Here is a 20,640-nt window from a genome sequence, read left to right as displayed (position 1 = left end):
TGCCTTAACACATTGCCTGTTTATGCTTTTCTAAGTTCTCTCCTGATTCCGCCCCACATGTGAGCCCCTTGAGGGCCAAGGTTATGTATCATTCTTTCCCTAGCACAAAAGAGAGTTCTTGCCCCTTGTCAGTGCTCAATTAGTGTTTATTGAATAAATATATCCGTATTTAATTGTATCATAGATTAGTTTGTAATATGCATTCTCCCCACTAAAAAATAAAATATTTCCCATCTTTTCATAATTATCATTTAGTCATTTTATAATAGCACATTGAATTTATGTCTGTTAATTTACTTATTTTCCTTATCGTGGTACCTGCATTTTCCCCAATTTTTGCTGTTTTAAAGGATGATTTTTTTTTTACAACAGTTAGTAATTGGCAGCATGACTGTGGTGAGAGAAAAAATGCCCCATATTGCCACATTCTGCCCTCCATTGTAGTTATTTATCTATGAGTCTTAGCTTCCCTAGTAGGCTGCAAGCTCAAACTGTTTCATCCTTAGATCCTGCAAACCCCCGACATGGCCAATGAACAATAAATATTAGATTGATAGATGGATAGTGGATGGACAGATGGATGGAAGAAACATTCTGGAGTGGGTTTTTTTATTTCAGGGCAGTGGTTTTGTTTTTATTGCTTAGAGTTTAGATTCTGCATTTTGTAAAGGTCTTTCCAAATTAAGACTCTTAAAAAAATTTTTTTTACTGAGTAAATTAGAGATTTAATGAAGCTCCAGTGAAGTCTTTGTTTCTCTCAATCTTAACAGATCCAAGACCTTTTTATAACAAATATTTTGTAATGCATCTATACTACCTTTACTTTCGTAATACCTCTACTTAGTAAACTATGAGCTTACTAAATGAAAGTCGTGGCTTAAAATATGGTTGTTAAAATACAGGTATATAATTGCTAATTCTTAGTTTTCTTGCTGAGGTAATAAAAGGAAATACATTAATGATTTTACTTGTTTCAACATTCCCTATCCAGTTCCTCTGTTGCATGTAAGTTCATGAACCAGCATTAAGTTCTAAGCAAAGGATAATCAGGCTTCAAAATTCTGACTGTGGTGTTTCCAGCAAGTAGTGTTAAGCAATGAGAAAATTCAGTAACACTTTTCATCACTCTGATGGCTTTGTTCTGGTGGGCTTCTCTGAATGGCCCAAACTAGAAATGGTTCTTTTTCTGGCCATCTCTGTTTTCTACATAATGACCCTCCTTGGGAATTTAGCCATCATTATCTTGTCATGCCTTGATGCCAGGCTCCACACCCCCATGTACTTCTTTCTGTCTAATCTCTCTTTTTTTGGACCTTTGCTGTACTACTTCCCCTGTCCCCCAAATGCTGGTCAACATCCAAAGCCACTGGAGAAATATCAGCTACCTAGGATGCATAGCTTAACTTTTCATATTCCTTAGTTTAGGATCCACTGAATGTGTACTTCTTTCAGTAATGGCCTTTGGTCGTTATGTAGCTATCTGCCAGCCTCTCCATTACACAGTTATCATGCACTCTTGGCTATGCCAACAACTGGCAGCAGTGGCTTGGGTAACAGGTTTCAGCAACTCTTTGGTGCAAATAGTGTTGACCTTCTTGTTACCTCACTGTGGTCCATATCAGGTGGAGAATTTCTTCTGTGAGGTACCTGCCATGCTTCAATTATCATGTGTTGATACATGGATCAATGAAGTGGAGATGTATGCTGCTGTGGTGGTCATAAAAGTCTCTTAAAATTTTGATTATAAGGAATTTCACTTATTCAACAAATATTTGAGTGCCTAATTGTGTGCCAGGCACTGTTCTAGGCACTTTGGATTTATCAGTGGACCAACAAAGAACTTTGCACCATGGAACTTACATTTTGGTTTGGGAGAAATCAATGATAAGCAATAGATACTAAATATCATGTTAGAAGATGGTAAGTGCTCTGGAAAGGAAAAATGTGGAGTATGGTAAGAAGATAGGGATTGTGGGGCAGGAGGCATACATTGCAAGTTTAAATAGAGTGGTAAGAGTAGGACTCACCGTAGCTGTGGCATTTGAGCGAAGACTTGAAGGTGAGAGGAGACAATGCAGATATTTGGGGTAAAAATGTTCCAGGCAGAGGGATCAGCCAGTGCAAAGGCCCAGGGATAGGAGTGTGTTTGGCTTGTCCGAGAGATAGGAAAGAGGCCAATGAGAATGGAATGGAGTGTGTGAGAAGAGAATATCAGAGAGATTACACAGGGACCTGATTGGTTAGGGCAGGGGTTGGCAATTTTTTTCTATACAGGGCCAGATAGTAAATATTTTAGGCTTTGCAGGCCATATGGTCTCTGTCACGACTACTCAATTCTGCCTTTGTAGCACAAAGGTGGCCATAGACGATACTTAAAGCTTTACTGGAATATAGCCATGCTCATTTGCTTATTTATGGACTCTAAATTTATTTTATATGTCATAAAATATTCTTTTTCTTTTGATTGTTTTCCACCAGTTAAAAAATGTAAAAACCATTTTTAGCTCCCATTCTTAGCTCATGGGCCACATAAAAACAGGTACCTGGCTGCATTTGGTCTGTGGGCCATAGTTTGCAAGCCCATGGTGAAGGGTTTCCAGGGCCCTTATAAGATCTTTTGTTTTGGGACTTCCCTGGCGGTCCAGTGGTTAAAACTCCGCGCTTCCAATGCAGAGGGCACTGGTTCGATCCCTGGTCAGAGAACTAAGATCCCAGATGCCACGTGGCGTGGCCAAAAGATTTTTTTTTAAAAAAAGATCTTTTGTTTTTACTCAGAGTTTAAAGGGGGAGCCATTAGCAGGTTTTGAGCAGATAAGTAAAATGATTTGATTTATATTTTTAAGGGATCACTCTATGGAATGATGTCTAAGATTTGCTTCAAAATAATCTGGAGGGCAGGGTACTATGGGGGTTAAAGATGAATCAAGATGGGTCATACATTAATAATTATTGAGTCTGTATAATGGGTATATAGGGTTTAATATAGTATTCTCTATGCTATTATGTAGGGTTTTCCATACTAGAAGGTTAAAACAAAAATAGGCACTCTGGCTGCTTATTTGGAGCAGACTGTGAGGAGGGAAGGTTAGGAATGAGAAAAGCAATTAGGAGGCTATTACGGTAATCCTTGAGAGATGGCAGTGGTGGCTTTGTCTGGAGTGGTAGCCCTGGAGGTGGTGAAAAGTGGTTGGGTTCCAGGGCTTCCCTGGTGGCGCAGTGGTTGAGAGTCCGCCTGCCGATGCAGGGGACACGGGTTCGTGGCCCGGTCCGGGAAGATCCCACATGCCGCGGAGCGGCTGGGCCCGTGAGCCATGGCCGCTGAGCCTGCGCGTCCGGAGCCTGTGCTCCGCGGCGGGAGAGGCCACAGCGGTGAGAGGCCCGCGTACCGCAAAAAAAAAAAAAAAAAAAAGTGGTTGGGTTCTGGATGAATATTGAAAGTAGAGCCAAGAGGATTAACTGTGGATCGGGTATGAGGTGTGAGAGAAAGATAGGAGTTGGGGAGGCTTCCAGGTTTTGGCCTGAACAGGGAGAAGGGTAAAGTTGCCATAAACTGAAAGGAAAAATCTGCAAGTAGAAGAGATGTGGGCGGAAAGATCATCATGAGTTCAGTTTTAAACATTTAAGTTTGAGATGTCTACCAGATATCCTAGTGGAAATATTAAACCGACAGTTGTCTATGCGAGTTTGGAGTTTGGGAGGAAGTTTTGGACTGAAGACATAAATTTGGGAGTCATTGTCATGTAGGTATCTTTAGCTTGGACTGGGTAAGATCACTGAGTGAGGGAGTGTAGATAGAGAGGAGAACAGTACCAAGCACTGGGCCTTGCAGCATTCCAGTGTTAAGTAGTCAGGAGAGTAGGGAGAGATAGCAGAGGAGACTGAGAAGTCACCAGGGAGACAGGAGGAAAACCAAGAGAGCATAGTAGCCTAGAAATCAAGGAAAGAAAGCGTTTCAAGGAGAGGGGAAAGATCAGTGATGTAAAAATACTGCTTGAGTAAGACGAGGACTACAAATTGACCCCTGAATTTAGCAATGTGATTATTGGTAATCTGGATGAGCAGTTTAGGTGGAGTGATGATGGCAAAAGCTACATTGCCAAGGGTCAGGGCAAAGAAATGGAGTAGGAACAGTCCGGAAAAGTGAGGGAAAGAAGTCTGCTCTTTAAGATGGAAGAAATAACAAGTATGTACAGTCAGCCCTCTGTATCCGCAGGTTCTGCATCTGAAGATTCAACCAATTGCAGATTGAAAATATTTGGAAAAAAATTCCAGAAAGTTGCCAAAAGCAAAACTTGAATTTGCCTTGCACAGGCAACTATTACATAGCATTCGCGTTGTATTAGGTTTTATAAATAATCTAGAGATGATTTAAAGTACGGGAGGATGCACGAAGGTTACATGCAAATACTATGCCATTTTATATAAGGGATTTGAGCATCTGTGGATTTTGGTATCCACAGGAAGTCTGGAGCCAATCCCCTGAGGATACTGAGAGACTATTGTATGTATACTTGTTAACATATAGAACATAACAGTATGCATGCAAAGAGAGTGACCCATGAAGAGGAAAAACTGCTGGAGCAAGGTTTTTCAGTAGCTGAGAGAGGGTGGGGTAAAGAGGGTGAGAGAGGGGCGGCTTCAGGTAAGAGCACAGATTGTTCTTCCCGGGTAACAGGCTTGAAGGCAGAGTGTGTAGGTACAGTATTAGATAGGTGTGCTGCTGGGAATCTGCAGAGCGCTCTTTTTTTTTTTTTTTTTAAACAGATTCCTGGTGCCTCCTACTCTGCCATTTTCCCAGAATCCTTGCTCTTATTGTTTTGTTTTATTTTTTTAATTTAAAAAAAATTATTTATTTATTTTATTTTTTAAATTTTTGGCTGCATTGGGTCTTTGTTGCTGCGCGTGGGCTTTTCTCTAGTTGTGGTGAGCGAGGGCTACTCTTTGTTGCGGTGCACGGGCTTCTCATTGCGGTGGCTTCTCTTGTTGCGGGGCACAGGCTCTAGGCGTGTGGGCTCCAGTAATTGTGGCCCATGGGCTCAGTAGTTGTGGCTCATGGGCTCTAGAGCACAGGCTCAGTAGTTGTGGTGCATAGGCTTAGTTGCTCCGTGGCGTGTGAGATCTTCCTGGACCAGCGCTCGAGCCCACATACCCTACATTGGCAGGTAGATTCTTAACCACTGTGCCACCAGGGAAGCCCTACTTATTTATTTATTTAGGCTGCTCCACGTCTTAGTTGCAGCACGTGGGATCTTCATTGCGGCGTGTGGACTTCTTAGTTGTGGCATGTGGACTTCTTAATTGTGGCATGTGAACTCTTAGTTGTGGCATGCGGACTTCTTAGTTGCAGCATGTGAACTCGTAGTTGTGGCACACATGCGAGATCCAGTTCTCCAACCAGAGATCAAACCCGGGCCCCCTGCATTGAGAGCGAGGAGTCTTACTCACTAGACCACCAGGAAGTCCCCAGAGTGCTCTTTTTGATTGTTGTAATTTCCTCAGTGAGACAGGAAACAGGATCATCAGCTGAGAGTGAGGATGTGGGTGAAGTCTCAAGGTGTGGGGAGAGAAGAGATGTGAAATAGTTTTTTGGTTTCGGGAAGTACACTGTGAGTGCCAGGCTGCATTAAAGATCTTCCCCCCAAGTGAGGGGGAGTGAACTTCAGGTGACCTTGTGAAGTGTGGCTGTATTTTTCTCCACCTATGTTCTGCCTATACTAATTTACTGTTTTTGATCCCCATATAGGGAACAAGATTCTAAATTACTAATTGGTTTGAAATTAACTTAGTGGTGGTTTAAAAGGAAAAAAGGGTTTTGGTCTCTTTTTCCACAGGAAAACTAGGTGTGAACCGTGGAAAACAAAGCCCACTCTGTTAGTATAAGCAGAACATAGGTGGGGGTCAAGTTTTATTAGCATCTTTGTTTGTCAGAGGTTTATTTAAGGGTATTTGTGATTAGTAACACATCTCAGGTATTTTGTTTTATAAACTCTTTATGGAATTTTCTTAACTGTGAATTGTGTTCATTCTTCCTATCTCCCAGCAGTGGGGAATACCCACATCTCTCCTCTTCCTTTGATTTGGGAACATTCATTCGGCAAGGATAGAATCTAACACTGGTGGTTTTGGGGTCTAGACTAGCCAATATCTACAGCCTCCATATCTGGGAGCTAGAACCTTTCTCCTGAGGATGAAGGTTTCTGATAATCGTGGAACAGATCCTAAAGACTGGGTTCAAAACAGATGCCCCAGACAGCTCTGAATTTTGCTTAAACCCTGGACACAGTCCCTCTGCCACCTTTCCAGAATTCCTATAGGGTCCTTATATATCTTATGTTCAAGCCCCATTCAACCTAGATCCAGATGTTATAGGCCTTCCCTGAGAAAAAAGGAAGAACAGTGGTTAAAAATACAGCCTTTGGAGCCAGATTCCTGGGGTCCAAATCCTGGTTCCATCTCTTGTTTGTTATGTAATCTTGAGAAAGTTACCTGCCAAATCTGTTCCTCAGTTTCCACATCTATAAATGGAGATGATAAAATAGTACCTACTTAATAATGTGGTGAAGAGCTTAACACAGTGCCTAACAGATACTAAATACTCAGTAAATATTAGTGGTACTAGTGTTTGTACTTGTTGTTATTGTTCATATTATTCCCTGGAGTCAGTCTGACTTTGTTGATGGAAAGCCCTAGCATTCATCCAGCCAAACTGAATAGAATCATTAAACATTTGGTGCTGGAGTAGGTGCCCCTTTCGACAGTAGAGGAATGTGGTCATGTCTGGAGTTACATGCATGTTTAGTGAAGTCAGAATAAATTGGTGGGCCACCATGAGTTTACTGTTAGGCTAATATGAGCTTGACTATGAGGGAAGTGAACTTTTTTAAAACAAATGAAAATCTTTGCCAAGTGGGGAAATGCAAGTACGTCTACTCAGTGACTATTAAAGGTGGTACTAGTAGAGATGGAAATTAAATGTTAAGATTAAAGGGCATCAAAAAAAATTAAGAGGGAAAGCACCTTAATATTTTTCTCATATATTCCAAATTTTATTTGTGAGTACAAATTGTTCCTATTCTAAGATATTTCTGGTCCTTGCCTTCAGGTGCTTATAGTCTATTAAGGGAGACCAGATATAAACATGAGAAAAGTTAAATAACACTGAAGTGACATCTCCCCTCAGACCTTGCAGACCCTTAGGGATGAGAGATCAGAAGGGCTGGTGGCCACCGTTGGTGCTAGAGTTTAAGTACATAATGGCTAAATAGGTTTTGTGGGCTGACTTTGAATCATTTATGACATGGTTTCAGTGACCAAGTTTTGAGAAAATTGCCCTGATATCACCCATTTGTCTGTTCACAGATTATTGGGGATTAAGGGCAGCCAAATGGACACTGTCCTGCAGCAGGATAAGAACTGCTGAGGACACATGCACCAGGCCCTTGGTGTTCAACGCAGGTGTCATCTGCTTTTGAGGAGGACACACTATTTTGTTTTCGGGGGGGGTGACAAAATATTTCCTTAAAGAGGCAAGAAACAATTTAATTCCTAAATCAGTCTCTGGTGTTCTTTTTCAAAGACTTTTATTCCAACCATCCTATCTAATCCAGTTCTCATCCCACAGAAACTCCAACTCCCCTTACAAATGTGAACATATAAGGGTAGCATTTTCCCTCTAATGAAAGTATTTCAAAAACTCATTTCTCTTCTATAATTTCTGAAGAATAGGTAGAAAATTATTTCTTTTTCCTCCTTTAAAAGTAAATAAACCATAGTGAGATACTACTTCATACCCACTAGGGTGGTAATAATTTAAAAAGGCAGGCAATAACAATTATTGGCAAGAAGGTGTAGAAATTAGAACTCTTATGCATTGCTGGTGGGAATGTAAAATGCACAGCCACTGTGGAAAACAGTTTGGCAATTCTTCCAAAAGTTAGACATAGAGTTACTGTATGTCTTAGTAATTCCACTTCTAAGTATATACCTACAAGTTAGAGGTCCCCAAGACCACTCTCAGGTTCAATAATTCACTAGAAGGACTCACAGAACTCAAAAAACCGTTATACTCATGGTCATAGTTTATTACAGTGAAAGAATACAGATTAAAATCAGCAAAGGGAAGAGGCACATAGGGCAGGGTCCAGGAGAGACCAGGCATGGAGCTTCCAGTTTCCTCTCTAAGTGGAATCTTGTGGACAGTGCTTATTTCTTTCAGCATTGGTGTATGATAATATACACAGAGTACTGCCAACCAGCAAAGCCACCTAAGTCTTGGTGTAGAGATTTTATTAGGAGTTGGTCACATAGACGTGGCTGACCACCTGCATGGCTGGCCTTAGTCTCCAGTCCCTCCAGAGGTCAGGCTGATACCACATGGCTCAGAGCTTCCACCATAAATCACATTGTTAGCATAGACTATCTGACATGGCCCAAGGCCCCCAGGTAAATAAAGACACTCTTATCAGGCAGGACATTCCAAGCGTTTAGAGGTTACCTCTTAGGAGCTAGAGGCAGAGGGCCAAGCCTTTCTTTGGCAAGGTTAATCCTTTATTGCACATTACCAAAGAGAAATGAAAACATGTCTGCACAAAAACTTGTACACAAATATTCATAGCAGCATTATTTCATAATAGCTAAAAAGTAAAAATAGCCCAAATGTCCATCAGCTGAAGAATGGATAAACAAATATGGTATATCCAATGTAATGGAATATTATTTGGCCATATTTTAAAAAGAATGAAATTCTGATACATGCTACAACATGGATGAACCTTGAAAACGTGCTAAGTGAATGAAGCCAGATATAAACTGTCACATATGATTCCACTTATGTGAAATGTCCAGAATAGGCATTTCTATAGAGACACAAAGTGGATTAGTGGTTGCTTGGGGCTGGGATTGGGAACAGGGAGTGGCAAATAGGCATGAGATTTCTTTTGGGGGGTGATAAAAATGTACTGGAATTATGTAGTAGTGATGGTTGCACAACTCTGTTAATATGCTAAAAACATTGAAATGTATACTTAAAATTGGTGAGTTTTGTGGTATGTAAATTATATCTCAATAAAGCTGTTCTTTTAAAATGGGCATAATAAAACCTCCCCATCACCTTAAGTGATTACAGTAGAAATGAGATATATACAAAAGCATTTTGTTTAACAGAATGTGCCAAATATATGTTTTTGGGAAAAAATTAAGTTATTTGGTTAGCATTTCTCTACCACCAAGGTATATGGACTTCTAGCTATAAATATCATAGAATGACCTTTTTTTGAAACTAGATGGATTTTATTCTTATTCGTGTATTGTCTTTTTATTTGGAGTAATTTATATTTATGTCTCTACATTCTATAAATTTGACCTGAGAGAGGTGATCTGTTTTTAGCTTCCCATTAGTAGTAGTTTTATGTCACACACTCATCTCCTTGAATAGAAAACAATCCTTTTGCTTTCTCTTCCCATATTTTTGTCAGTTATTAGACAGCAGAAGAGCACTTTGCCCAACACTTTTAATCTTTTGCTAAAGAGTGCCTTTTGCTACTTGTGTTTTAAATGACCAGCTAGTTTCTTATTCAAGGGATAACCAAAGGTACCCAGATGAAAGTATAGTTTGGGGCTCTCATCATCCTCATTTTCATGAGGCTTTTCAAATACATAGAATTTTTAAGAATACAAACTTGGATGTAATGTAACAGACTCTTCCAGTTGCTCTAAGTTGGGGTGGGCTGTTTTAGGAATACAGTAAGTGGCTAGAGTACCACTTAACTGAAAAGTGGAAGGAGTTGAGGGCAGGGAGCAGTGTAGGTAGAATATCAGGTACTTTACAGGAAGTACAAGCAATAATACATGTGAGGTTGGATAAGATGATCTTTGAATTGTTTTCCATCCCTGGAATTCTTTATCCTGTGAAATTAGATTAAATGGAATCTGCCCCCATTAAAGCTTTGATGGTTGCCAGCATTCTCTTAAGTGTTGAATTTCTCAATCTATAAAGAGACCTATCAGGTTTTGCATTTTTTTAGTCTTTATTCATATACAAGGTCATCCTCTATGTTTAGTTATCAAAAACCCAACATATTGAGCAGTCTGCCCTTCAGATGCAAGCTTCCAAAAGATTTGAGACTTGGCTTTAACCATGGGAATTCCCACTATATCTTTTGAAACAAATCCTCCATTGCTTTCCCTCCTTCCTTTGCATAAAAATATAAACACACACATGCATTTTAAATCTTTGGAAGGAAAACTGTAACATAACCATAACAAATGGTAATTGAGACTAACTGAAGCACAAGAGTCCAGCAATCATGGGCCAGGTTCTCTCTGCCTCCCTGTGAGTCCTCAGTGCATGCCACATAGTGATACTTAACAAATGTGTTGCATCTATGAATGGCAGAATATTATAAACTTAATTCCAGATTGTCTGTAACCATACTGTCCAACAGAACTTTCTATGATGTGATGGAAATCTGTGCTGTCCAGTATGGTTGAAATGTGGCTAGTGTGACTGAGGAATTGAATTTTTAATTGTATGTAATTTTAATTTTAATAGCTGCTTGTGGTCAGTTGGCTACTCTGGCTACCATGTTGGACAGCACATCTCTATAAGACCAATTTCAAGAAGTTAGGTTACTTAGATATTGGAGTTCCTGTGGCCTTTTTTAGAACCAATAGCTGCTCTGGCAATAATATTGATTTTGTTTTTCTTTCGATTGTTCAGAAGCATTTCTTGAGTACTTCCTTGTTCAATAGTTGATGGTAATGCAAAGATGAATGACACAGCTTCTGTCGTTAAGAGCCATGGCCAGGGATTTTACATTTATTATGCTATAGGTACAGTGTGAAAAGGACCATTGTAGAAGCATATCATAAAGTGATATTGGGGTCACAGAAAAAGTACAGCATGACTTTACAGGGGCCAAAGAAGAATTCTCGGAAAAACTTAATGCTTGAGCTAAAATTTAAAGGAGAGTTTGAAAAAAACATTTTTTTGCCTCTGTTTTTACTGTTTTCTATAAGAGCAGATTTCCTGGGTTACTTGTAAAGTGTCCATCATGGTCAGTTTAAGACCAACTTTCTCCCTGTCTTGTCTTTGCTTCCTATGAGCTCTCAGTTTAGGCCCAGGCGTATAGGGCTTCCCCTTTCCACCCACAGCCCTGCTGCCTTAACACATCTTTTCTTCCCACAGTGCTCAGTGAAAAGCTGCATCACTGCCTTCCACGTCACCTGTGCCTTCGAGCACAGCCTAGAAATGAAGACCATCCTAGATGACGGGGATGAAGTAAAGTTCAAGTCATACTGCCTCAAGCACAGCCAAAACAGGCAGAAGCTCGGGGAGGCCGAGTACCCTCTACACAGGGCTTCAGAGCAGGGCCAGATCAAAAGCGAGAAGACCAGCGTGCGGGCACAGAAGCTCCGGGAGCTGGAGGAGGAGTTCTATTCCCTGGTCCGTGTGGAAGATGTGGCCGCAGAGCTGGGGCTGCCCACGCTAGCTGTGGACTTTATCTATAACTACTGGAAACTAAAGCGGAAAAGTAACTTCAATAAGCCATTATTTCCTCCCAAAGAGGATGAAGAAAATGGTCTGGTGCAGCCAAAAGAGGAGAGTATTCACACTCGCATGAGAATGTTTATGCACCTACGGCAAGACCTAGAGAGGGTAAGGTGACCAACTGTGACTAGTGTGTAGATCTTGGTCTGCATAGAAATGGAGGCCCCACTTCCAGTTTTTAAAAGAACACAGCTCATTTACATTTATAGTGTAAGCTTCTGTGTCCTTGCTTATCTTCTGATTTCATCGTGGCCCCAAACATTGGGCTTAGTTAAAATTCTGGTAGACACATCAGAGAATGGAAGCTTCCTCACTTAGATGCTCTATGAACCTTAAATTTGAAATAAATTTTCATTTGGTTTACTTTTTATTCACCGTGGAACCTAAATTGGCTCAGCTATATTTTACTGACACACTTATGAGACTACAGGCTGAAGAAAGAATGAATTTTATTTAGGAAAGCACCAGATCAGAGTTTCTTAAACTCGGCACTATTGACATTTGGGGCTGGATAGTTCTTTGTTGTAGGGGACTGTCCTTTGTTGTGGGGAACACTGTAAGATGTTTAGCAGCATCCCTGGCTCTACTCACTGGATGCTAGTAGCAAACCGCCACATGCCCAGTTGTGAGAACCAAAAATGTTCCCAAATTACCAAATGCCCTCTGGGGGTCAAAATTGCCCCTGGTTGAGAGCCTCTGTGCCAGATAATTCAATTTAGCTATATATATACATATATATATATATGTGTGTATATATATATATAATCAGGTATCTACTAAATTAGGTACTGTAGGGGTTCAAAGATAAGTTAGGCCCTGTGTTTACCCTAGAGAATCTTATAATCAAGTATAATTATAGAGGTGGCTTGTTTTTTTCTCTGCTACCAGAATTTGGAGGGGAACTAATAGATTTGGTTCACTTTTTAAAATTTAACTCACACATATATAGCACTTACTATGTGGCACCACTGTTCTAAGCATTTTATAAATATTAACTCATATAATCCTAACATGCCTATGAAGAAGGTACAATTATTATCCCTATTTATAGATGAATAAACTGGGGCAACAGAAAGGTTGAGTAATTTGTCCAGATGAAGGAGCATGAGAGGGTGAGGATTTCACCCTTGTGGCTGTGGAGACTTGGCTGAGCTGAAAGTGTGAGCAAAAACGCCACTTCCAGTCTTCCCAGCAGACCTTTATCCTGCTGATCCAGCACTCATTAGAAAACTTTACTGGATCCAGCATTGCCACCATTTACTCAGGGATCTAAAGGGAAAGCTAAAATGTTAAGTCATCATTCAGTTTTCCCAGCCTGGCTATGCAGATAAATATCAACCCCATGATACCACAGGGAGAGTAGACTTCAGAAGGTGGCTTTGGAGCATTTTGCTTGTGCTACTGATTGATACAGGAACCATGATCCCACGACTGACCATGCTATGTGACTTCCTGTGGAGTGACTCTCGTTATACAGCTTTTAGGGTCTGTCTTCTCTCCTCACCTGCCCACCACCCCCCAACCCCACCTGACTTCAGTTGTCTTAATTTTAGCTAAACAATTTCAAATGTCAGGTTTGTGTAACATGACAAAAATCTCTTATTTGCTGGGGGTTGGGCTTTCAGGTCCGAAACCTGTGCTACATGATAACCAGGCGAGAGAAGCTGAAACTGTCACAAACCAAAATACAGGAACAGATCTTCAGTTTGCAAGTCCAGCTTGCTAACCAGGAAATTGCTGCAGGTAACCTGTATAAATTTTATATCAATTGTTTAACTTAAAAATCTTTTAAATTCATTTCTTCTAGTCCAGCCCTGATATAACATGGCCCATTTCACTGTTGACTCATGAGGCAAGAAATCCCGGGGTGGGGTTGATGGAGTGGCAGGCCTAGGACAGATAACCTAGGTCCCAGATAGATATTTGAGGCTATTAGTTGGAGCTGTGAAATTATTCTAAACTCATTGAATTCATTTAGAAGTCAGTAGGATAAAAAAAAAAAGAAGTCAGTAGGATAGGATCTAATCCTAGTTTCCAGAAAACATTTAATTCCAGGGTTACTTAACTTAATCTGTCTGTTATAACAGATCCTTAGCCAGAAGTTAGGAGATCTGGGCTCTTGTCTCTTCATTTATTCACTGATATTTTTTGAGCACCTCCTATGGACTAAGAGCTGAGCTATAAGACAGAGCAGTCAGCAAGACAGAATTCCTTCAGAGAATTCTGCCTACTTGGTGAGAGAAACAAGTGAGCATAATTACAGTGCTCTAAGCATGGGAGCTTGGCTGGAATAATGACAGTCGTATTCAGAGACATTTGTAACCTCCCTGTGCCTCATTTAACACAGAGGTCAGTGGCAGAGCCTGGGCAACCAGGGGTCACTGGGCAGGGTGTGCAGAAGCCAGCTTCTGCCAAGGGCCAGCTATAGAGCAAGAGAGGCACCCAGAAATAAGGTGTCAGGTAGGTATCAAAGGCTCGTGGTCAGTTGTGAGTATCACAGGTCACAGCAAAATGGTGTAGCAGGAGACAGCAGGGCTGCTCAGCCACAAGAGCACCATGATGGACAAGACAAGAAGAACCAAAGGACAGCAGGAAGAGCCTCCATGGTGCCAAGGAAATTGGCCCCTAGACCATGTGGCTTCTGATTAGTGGGACCCAGCCCCATAACTGCTTGTGGCAGCAACAGGTGGCAGGCCCTGATAGAGATGGGAGCTATGAGTGTTCAGTATGGACCCTTAGGGAACAAATGCTGCCCATTGGGATTTTTTTTTACTTTCTGAGAAATAATAGTTCATTATTAGTGTATAGAAATGCAACAGATTTGTGTATATTAATCTTGTATCCTGCAGCTTTGCTGGATTTTTTAATTCTAATAGTTTTTGGGTGAAGACTTTAGGGTTTTCTATATAAAGAATTATGTCATCTGCAAATAGTGACAGTTTTCTCTTCCATTCTAATTTGGATGCTTTTTATTTCTTTTTCTTGTCTGATTGCTGTGGCTAGGACTTCCAGTACTATGATAAATAGAAGTGGTGAGATTGGGCATCCTTGTCTTGTTCCTGAAATTAGAGGAAAGGCTTTCAGCTTTTCACCATTGAGTATGATGTTGGCTGTGGGTTTAGCATAAATGGTCTTCATTATGTTGAGCTATGTTCCCTCTGTACCAACTTTGATGAGAGTTTTTATCATGAATGGATGTTGAATTTTGTCAAATGCTTTTTCTGCATCTATTGAGATGATCATGTGCTTTCTATCCTTCCTTTTGTTAATATGATGTATCACATTGATTGATTTGCAAATGTTGAGCCATCCTTATGTCCCTGGAATAAATCCAACTTTATCATGGTGTATGATCCTTTTTATATGTGGTTGGATTCAGTTTGCTAATATTTTGTTGAGGATTTTTGCATCTGTATTCATCAAAGGTATTGGCATGTAATTTTCTTTTTCTGTAGTGTCTTTGGTTTTGGTATCAGGGTAGTGGTGGCCTCGCAGAATGAATTTGGGAATGTTCCATCCTCTTCGATTATTTGGACTAGTTTGAGAAAGATAGGTCTCAGTTCTTCTTTATATGTTTGGTAGAATTCCCCTGTGAAGCCGTCTGGTCCAAGACTTGTTTGCTGGGAGTTTGTTTAAATTATAAATTCAATTTCACTACTAGTGATCAGTCTGTTCAAATTGTCTGTTTCTTCTCAATTCAATCTTGGCAGGTTGTGTGTTTCTTGAAATTTGTCCATTTCTTCTAGGTTGTCCAATTTGTTGGCATGTAACCATTCATAGTATTCTCTTATGATTTTTTTTTGTATCTCTGTAGTATCTGTTGTTATTTCTTCTCTTTCCTTTCCTATTTTGTTTATTTGGGTCCTTTCTCTTTTCTTCTTGGTGAGCCTGGCTAAAGGTTTATTAATTTTATCTTTTCAAAAAAACATCTCTTGGTTTCATTGATCTTTTCTATTGGGTTTTTTAAATCTCTATTTTATTTATTTCTTCTCTGATCTTTATTCCCTTCCTTCTGCTGACTTTGGGCTTTGTTTGTTCTTTTTCTAATACCTTCATGTGGTAGGTTAGGATGTTTACTTGAGATTTTTTTCTTGTTTCTTGAGGAAGGCCTGTATCACTCTAAACTTCCCTCTTAGAGCTGCTTTTGTTGCATCCCATGGATTTTGGAAAGTTGTGTTTGCATTTTCATTTGTCTCAAGGTATTTTCTGATCTCTTTGATTTCATCATTGACCCATTGGTTTTTTTTAGTAGCATGTTGTTTAGTCTCTACGTGTTTATTTTCACTTTTTTCTTTCTATAATTGATTTCTCGTTTCATACCATTGTGGTTGGAAAAAATGTTTGATATAATTTCTCTCCTCTTAAATTTGTTAAGACTTGTTTTGTGGCTTAGCATGTGATCTATCCTGGAGAACATCCCATGTGCACTTGAAAAGAATGTGTATTCTGCTGGTTTTGGATGTAATACCCTATAGATATCTATTAAGTCCAACTGGTCTATTGTGTCATTTAAGACCACTGTTGCCTATTGACTTTCTACCTGGGTGATCTGTCCATTAATGTAAGTAGGGTTAAAGTCTCCTACTATTATTGTATTATTGTCAATTTGTCTCTTTATATCTTTTAGTATTTGCTTTATATAGTTAGTTGCTCCTGTATTGGGTACATATGTGTTAATGAATGTAATACCCTCCTCTTGTATTGCTCCCTTTATCATTATATAACACCCTTCTTTGTCTTTGTTATAGCCTTTGTTTTAAAGTATGCTTTGTCTGATTAGGAGTATTGCTGCCCCCACTTTCTTGTTATGTCCATTTGCATGAAAATGTACTCTGTCATTTAAAATGAATCTTTCTTTTTCATCTTAGGACTTCCTTTGACAAATGCACTAGAAAATTCATTGTTTTACCCACCACCAAGAATTACCTTAAAGTTAAAAATGCCCAAATCAGCCCCAGAAGACTGCAGAAACAGCTCCACAGAGCCTGATCATGGACCTCTCTCTCCTGACGGCAGCTCCCCTGTTTGCAATATGAGGAGCATGCAGGTGGCTCAGGAATCACTAGAAATGAGAATGAAGTCATACCCAAGGTATCCACTAGAGAGCAAGAATAACTGTTTGCCGGCCAGTCTCAGCCATGCTAGGAGTGAAGCAAAGGATCCCAGTCCTGCTTGGATAACTCCATCTCCAGAGTTCTATCATGGGCAGTCTCTGGGAAAGCCTCTGGTCCTTCAGGCTGCCCTGCATGGACAGTCTTCCATTGGGAATGGGAAAAGTCAGCCTAACTCCAAGTTTGCCAAATCCAATGGCCTGGAGGGCAGCTGGTCTGGGGATGCCACCCAAAAAGACAGCTCAAGTGAGATGTTCTGTGACCAGGAGCCCATGCTCAGCTCCCACTTGGGCAGTCAGGGCAGCTTTAGAAAATCTACCATGGAACACTTCAGCAGGTCCTTTAAGGAGGCCACCAACAGGTGGGTGAGGACCACAGAGGACCTCCCGTGCTATGTGAAGCCAACCAAGAATACTAACCCCAAGGAGCAGCTCTGGGGCAGGCAGTTTGTCAGGCGGTCTGCAGGGAGAGCTCCATATCAGGAAAATGATGGGTATTGCCCAGATTTGGAGCTGAGTGATTCAGAAGCAGAAAGTGATGGGAATAAAGAGAAAGTTAGGGTAAAGAGAGATAGCTCAGACAGGGAAAATCCTCCCCATGACTCCAGACGGGATTGCCATGGTAAAAGCAAGACATATCCCCTTTCCCACAGTTCAATGCATAGGTGATTAGAAATTCCACGAAAAACTCCATCTTTGCCTTTGCCTCATATATTGGGGAAAACCCATACACCAAAAGGATTCTAGTATATGTTAGGAGGAATTGTAGTGAAAAGGATAAAATTTTTCCACAGTAAATTGGCTTGCAGTTTTTGAACCAGTTTCAAGTCCAATTTTCACGAGCACATCATAGAAATTACATATTGTCCAAAAGTTTAGGGGTTTGTTTTGTTTTGTTTTTTTGCCAGAGGCTAGTGAGAACAGCTGGGACCAGAGTATTTGCTCAGTAAATACTTTGGGGCAGCTTTCCAATTATATTAACACATATGTATTAAGAGTCCTTGCATTGTCCTTGATTTGCAGGAGATCATGATTATCAGACACTAAAACTACTTATCTTTTGAAGCTACAGCATGTGACTTCCAGAGCTCCTGTCTGTAAGAAGTTTCCACTGGTACCTGGAAACCCTCTTTAGGGAGAGACCAGGGACCAATATCTCAGATACTGTCAAACTCACTACTCTCTTCCTTTGCTCTGAACAAGGTTGAGTTCCTTTCACAGTATCTTAACTTACCAAGTCAATACACCTAATGCTTATAAGTGTCCAGTGCCTGTTCCTAGACTTGCTTGTTGGGGACGCACTTGTAACTATTTCACCCAGCTAACAAGCGTAAAAGGCTAACTTGTGGATAGTGTTTACAAAAGTACTACTTCCAAGGAAAATGCTCTGATCCTCTCAGTTTAGGCATTTGTGAAGGATCCCAGAGCCTTTCCCAAAGTGAGAACATTTCTGGAGGGTTTGTATCAGGTCAGGGTTTTTGTGTTATTGTTTTCAAATAAGTTTGACTTAAATAAGTTTGGCTGACAGTTTTTGTATACCTGCTTTAATGTTTATAAAATTTTTATTGAGGTATAATTAAGATATAGTAAAATGCAGAGAGGTTAAGTATTCTTACCTGCTTTAATTTTGAAACAGATTTTTATTGTCAAACAGAATTTGAAAGCATGTGTTTAACACATGGATATAATTTAGCTTTGTACCAACTTTGAATCCAAGGCAATTTCCCAAACAAAAGGGCTGGAGCTGTTTTTCAGAAGTTACTCATACTCTGTTCCCAAACTATCAGCCTTTATTAATTTCTGGGAGGAAGAGGATAATTACATTAGTGGGAGATAAAACATACCTGCTTCGTGTTTAAAGAAGAGGAAAATGTTACAGTTTTTAAAGTGTGAAGCCAACTATAATTCTCTGCTCTCTTTTCTTCTTAGCCTTAAATTAATATTCTCTTTCTTCTAGTTTGGGAACATGTAGTGAGACTTTTCAGACAAAAGAGGCCATTTTAGATATTTTAAGTTGCTTCCTGGTGAAACAGCCCAGCTGCAGTAAAGGCAGGGGCCCCTCTTCTCTCCGTCAATATGGGAAGCTCAGCAGTTTTCCTCTCCCCCGCTTTTGTTCCTGTAGCCTGTAGCTTTGTTAATGAGTTCCTTTGCTTTTATTTCTTCCTCCTTTTCTGAAAACTTCTGTATTTTGCCTCTCCTTTGGCTACACCTTCAAAATGTTTCTTCTGTGCCTGTGTACATGTGTGAACATGCCATAGCATGTGTAATAGGTGTCCTATGCTTTGTTTGAATGGAAAAAGCTATGGATTATCCAAATGAGGAACAGTAGTTCTCCTATTTATGCACTAGGTTTCTGTGCTTTTTCTTTGCATTCTCCTGGGTTCGATATTAATTTGATACCTTCGTGGTAATAAAATTGTAGTGGAGCTATGTTATAAACTCCTGTTAGAGGCCAGTGCAGTAGCCTATATCCTTTCATGCCTTTCAATTCTGAGTGAGGAAGAAAAGCAAACATTGAAAAAGTGCTTCAGCCAAATTCCATATGTAATGCCATTGGGAGAGTATTGACTAAAATAATTTCAGTCAGGGAAATATAGTTGTAATATTTTTACAGGATTTTCCTAGGTAAATGAAGGAGCCTTCAGTTGTGTACATTTCAATTGCCCCCAAATGTATTTGCTACATTTTGCTGTTGTTTGAAGTATTACCTCTTAATCTTCTTCGTTAAATTTTTTTTCGTTTTGTCTTATATAGTCCAGTTTTCAAAGATAAACTCGGTCTTTTTTCAAATGTCACCTTTTTACTGATACTTTTTCATTAAATTATGAAAACTGTTAACTACTGTTGGTGTGGTAATTTTTTATTTTGGCATATGGGTTTTAGAAAAGCTTACATATGTTTCTTCTATATTTAAAAAAAATCTTATTCATTAAGCACAACAGATGGTAAGGGGAAAGGAAGGAGGAATTGAATGTTTAGAAGCACAAATTCGTGATTCATGTCAATACCAGGAAACAAAGAGAACTCGGAAATTGGACTCTACCTGCAAATCATGATTTCATCAGGCCGATAAGACGGAACCTTAGGATCAACATAAATCACTAGGGGAATGGAGGCTGTCTAAAGTCACAAAGTTCAGAAGGCTTAGATCAGGCCTCACTTAAATGTACATTCTTTACAATATTCATTCTATTTTGGAGTCACGTGAGAATATTAAGATTATAGGGGTTATGTAGTGTCATGGAGGGATTTTTGAAGGCATTTATAAACATTTTCATTATGTTTGAGAAATTTGCTGAAGGTCATTGGGTAAATCATTAGTGAAGATAGTTAAAAGATAAGGTTGTTTCTCTCCCCCATCTTCTCTTCCTCCTTCTCCCCTTCTTCCCCTGCATTCTCCCTCCACCACCACCTCCTCTCTCTCCTTCATAGATAACTGTTTTGATTCAGTAAATTTCTAGGTAAAGTGTTGGAGTACTAAAACTACAAATACCACTCTGTTATAGCCAACAAAAGCTTTGGGTGTATTCTAATGTCTGTATCTCTAATAAGAGGTGAACCTTTGTTTTTATGTTGAAGAAACTTTTAAATTCATAGAGTAAACTAGAGGATGCACAGTCCCAGGACTTTTTCCCTCCGGGACTTTACAATCCTCAGCATGCTTGCTGACCCTTAAGAATGGAGGAAAAATACATGATAGGATTAAAACCTTATTCACCACTGAATAACCTTCATGGGATATTTTCAAAAAATGTATTTTATTTATAACACATGTTTATTAGATTTTCACAACCTTAATTCACCTATTTTCAAGTTTTATGGAAAGCAGCAATTACATATTGATTTTTAAAAATAACTTTAAGTTAATAAACAAAGGCCTACCCTGAGGCTGTCTCTCCTACACATATGGAGCGCTGTAATACTCAGTTCATCATTGTTGAAGGAGGCTTCTGTGAATTCAGTTTATTTTACTTCATGGATT

General features: G+C 39.8%; 2 protein-coding genes across 3 annotated transcripts in view; both read left to right on the top strand.

The window, feature by feature from the left end:
* The window catches only part of JADE3 (jade family PHD finger 3), a 151,212-nt gene extending 131,713 nt beyond the window's left edge, over positions 1-19,499 (top strand). For both annotated transcript variants that reach the window (XM_060138196.1, XM_060138195.1), the window contains 3 exons: positions 11,186-11,656; positions 13,174-13,291; positions 16,417-19,499. In XM_060138196.1, coding sequence (XP_059994179.1) covers positions 11,186-11,656; positions 13,174-13,291; positions 16,417-17,327 — 1,500 coding nt within the window. In that variant the 3' untranslated portion in view covers positions 17,328-19,499. The remainder of the gene's footprint in view (positions 1-11,185; positions 11,657-13,173; positions 13,292-16,416) is intronic.
* On the top strand, positions 1,097-1,733 carry LOC132513974 (olfactory receptor 2J3-like). The gene is given in 2 exon segments (XM_060138613.1): positions 1,097-1,303; positions 1,305-1,733. Coding segments are annotated over 2 exon segments (636 nt in total).
* Positions 19,500-20,640: the final 1,141 nt, after the last annotated feature.

The sequence above is a fragment of the Lagenorhynchus albirostris genome, chromosome X (assembly GCF_949774975.1).
Source record: "Lagenorhynchus albirostris chromosome X, mLagAlb1.1, whole genome shotgun sequence".
Lineage (NCBI taxonomy): Eukaryota > Metazoa > Chordata > Mammalia > Artiodactyla > Delphinidae > Lagenorhynchus > Lagenorhynchus albirostris.
Note: the sequence above shows the minus strand (reverse complement) of the source record. Positions and strands in the feature narration are given on the sequence as shown.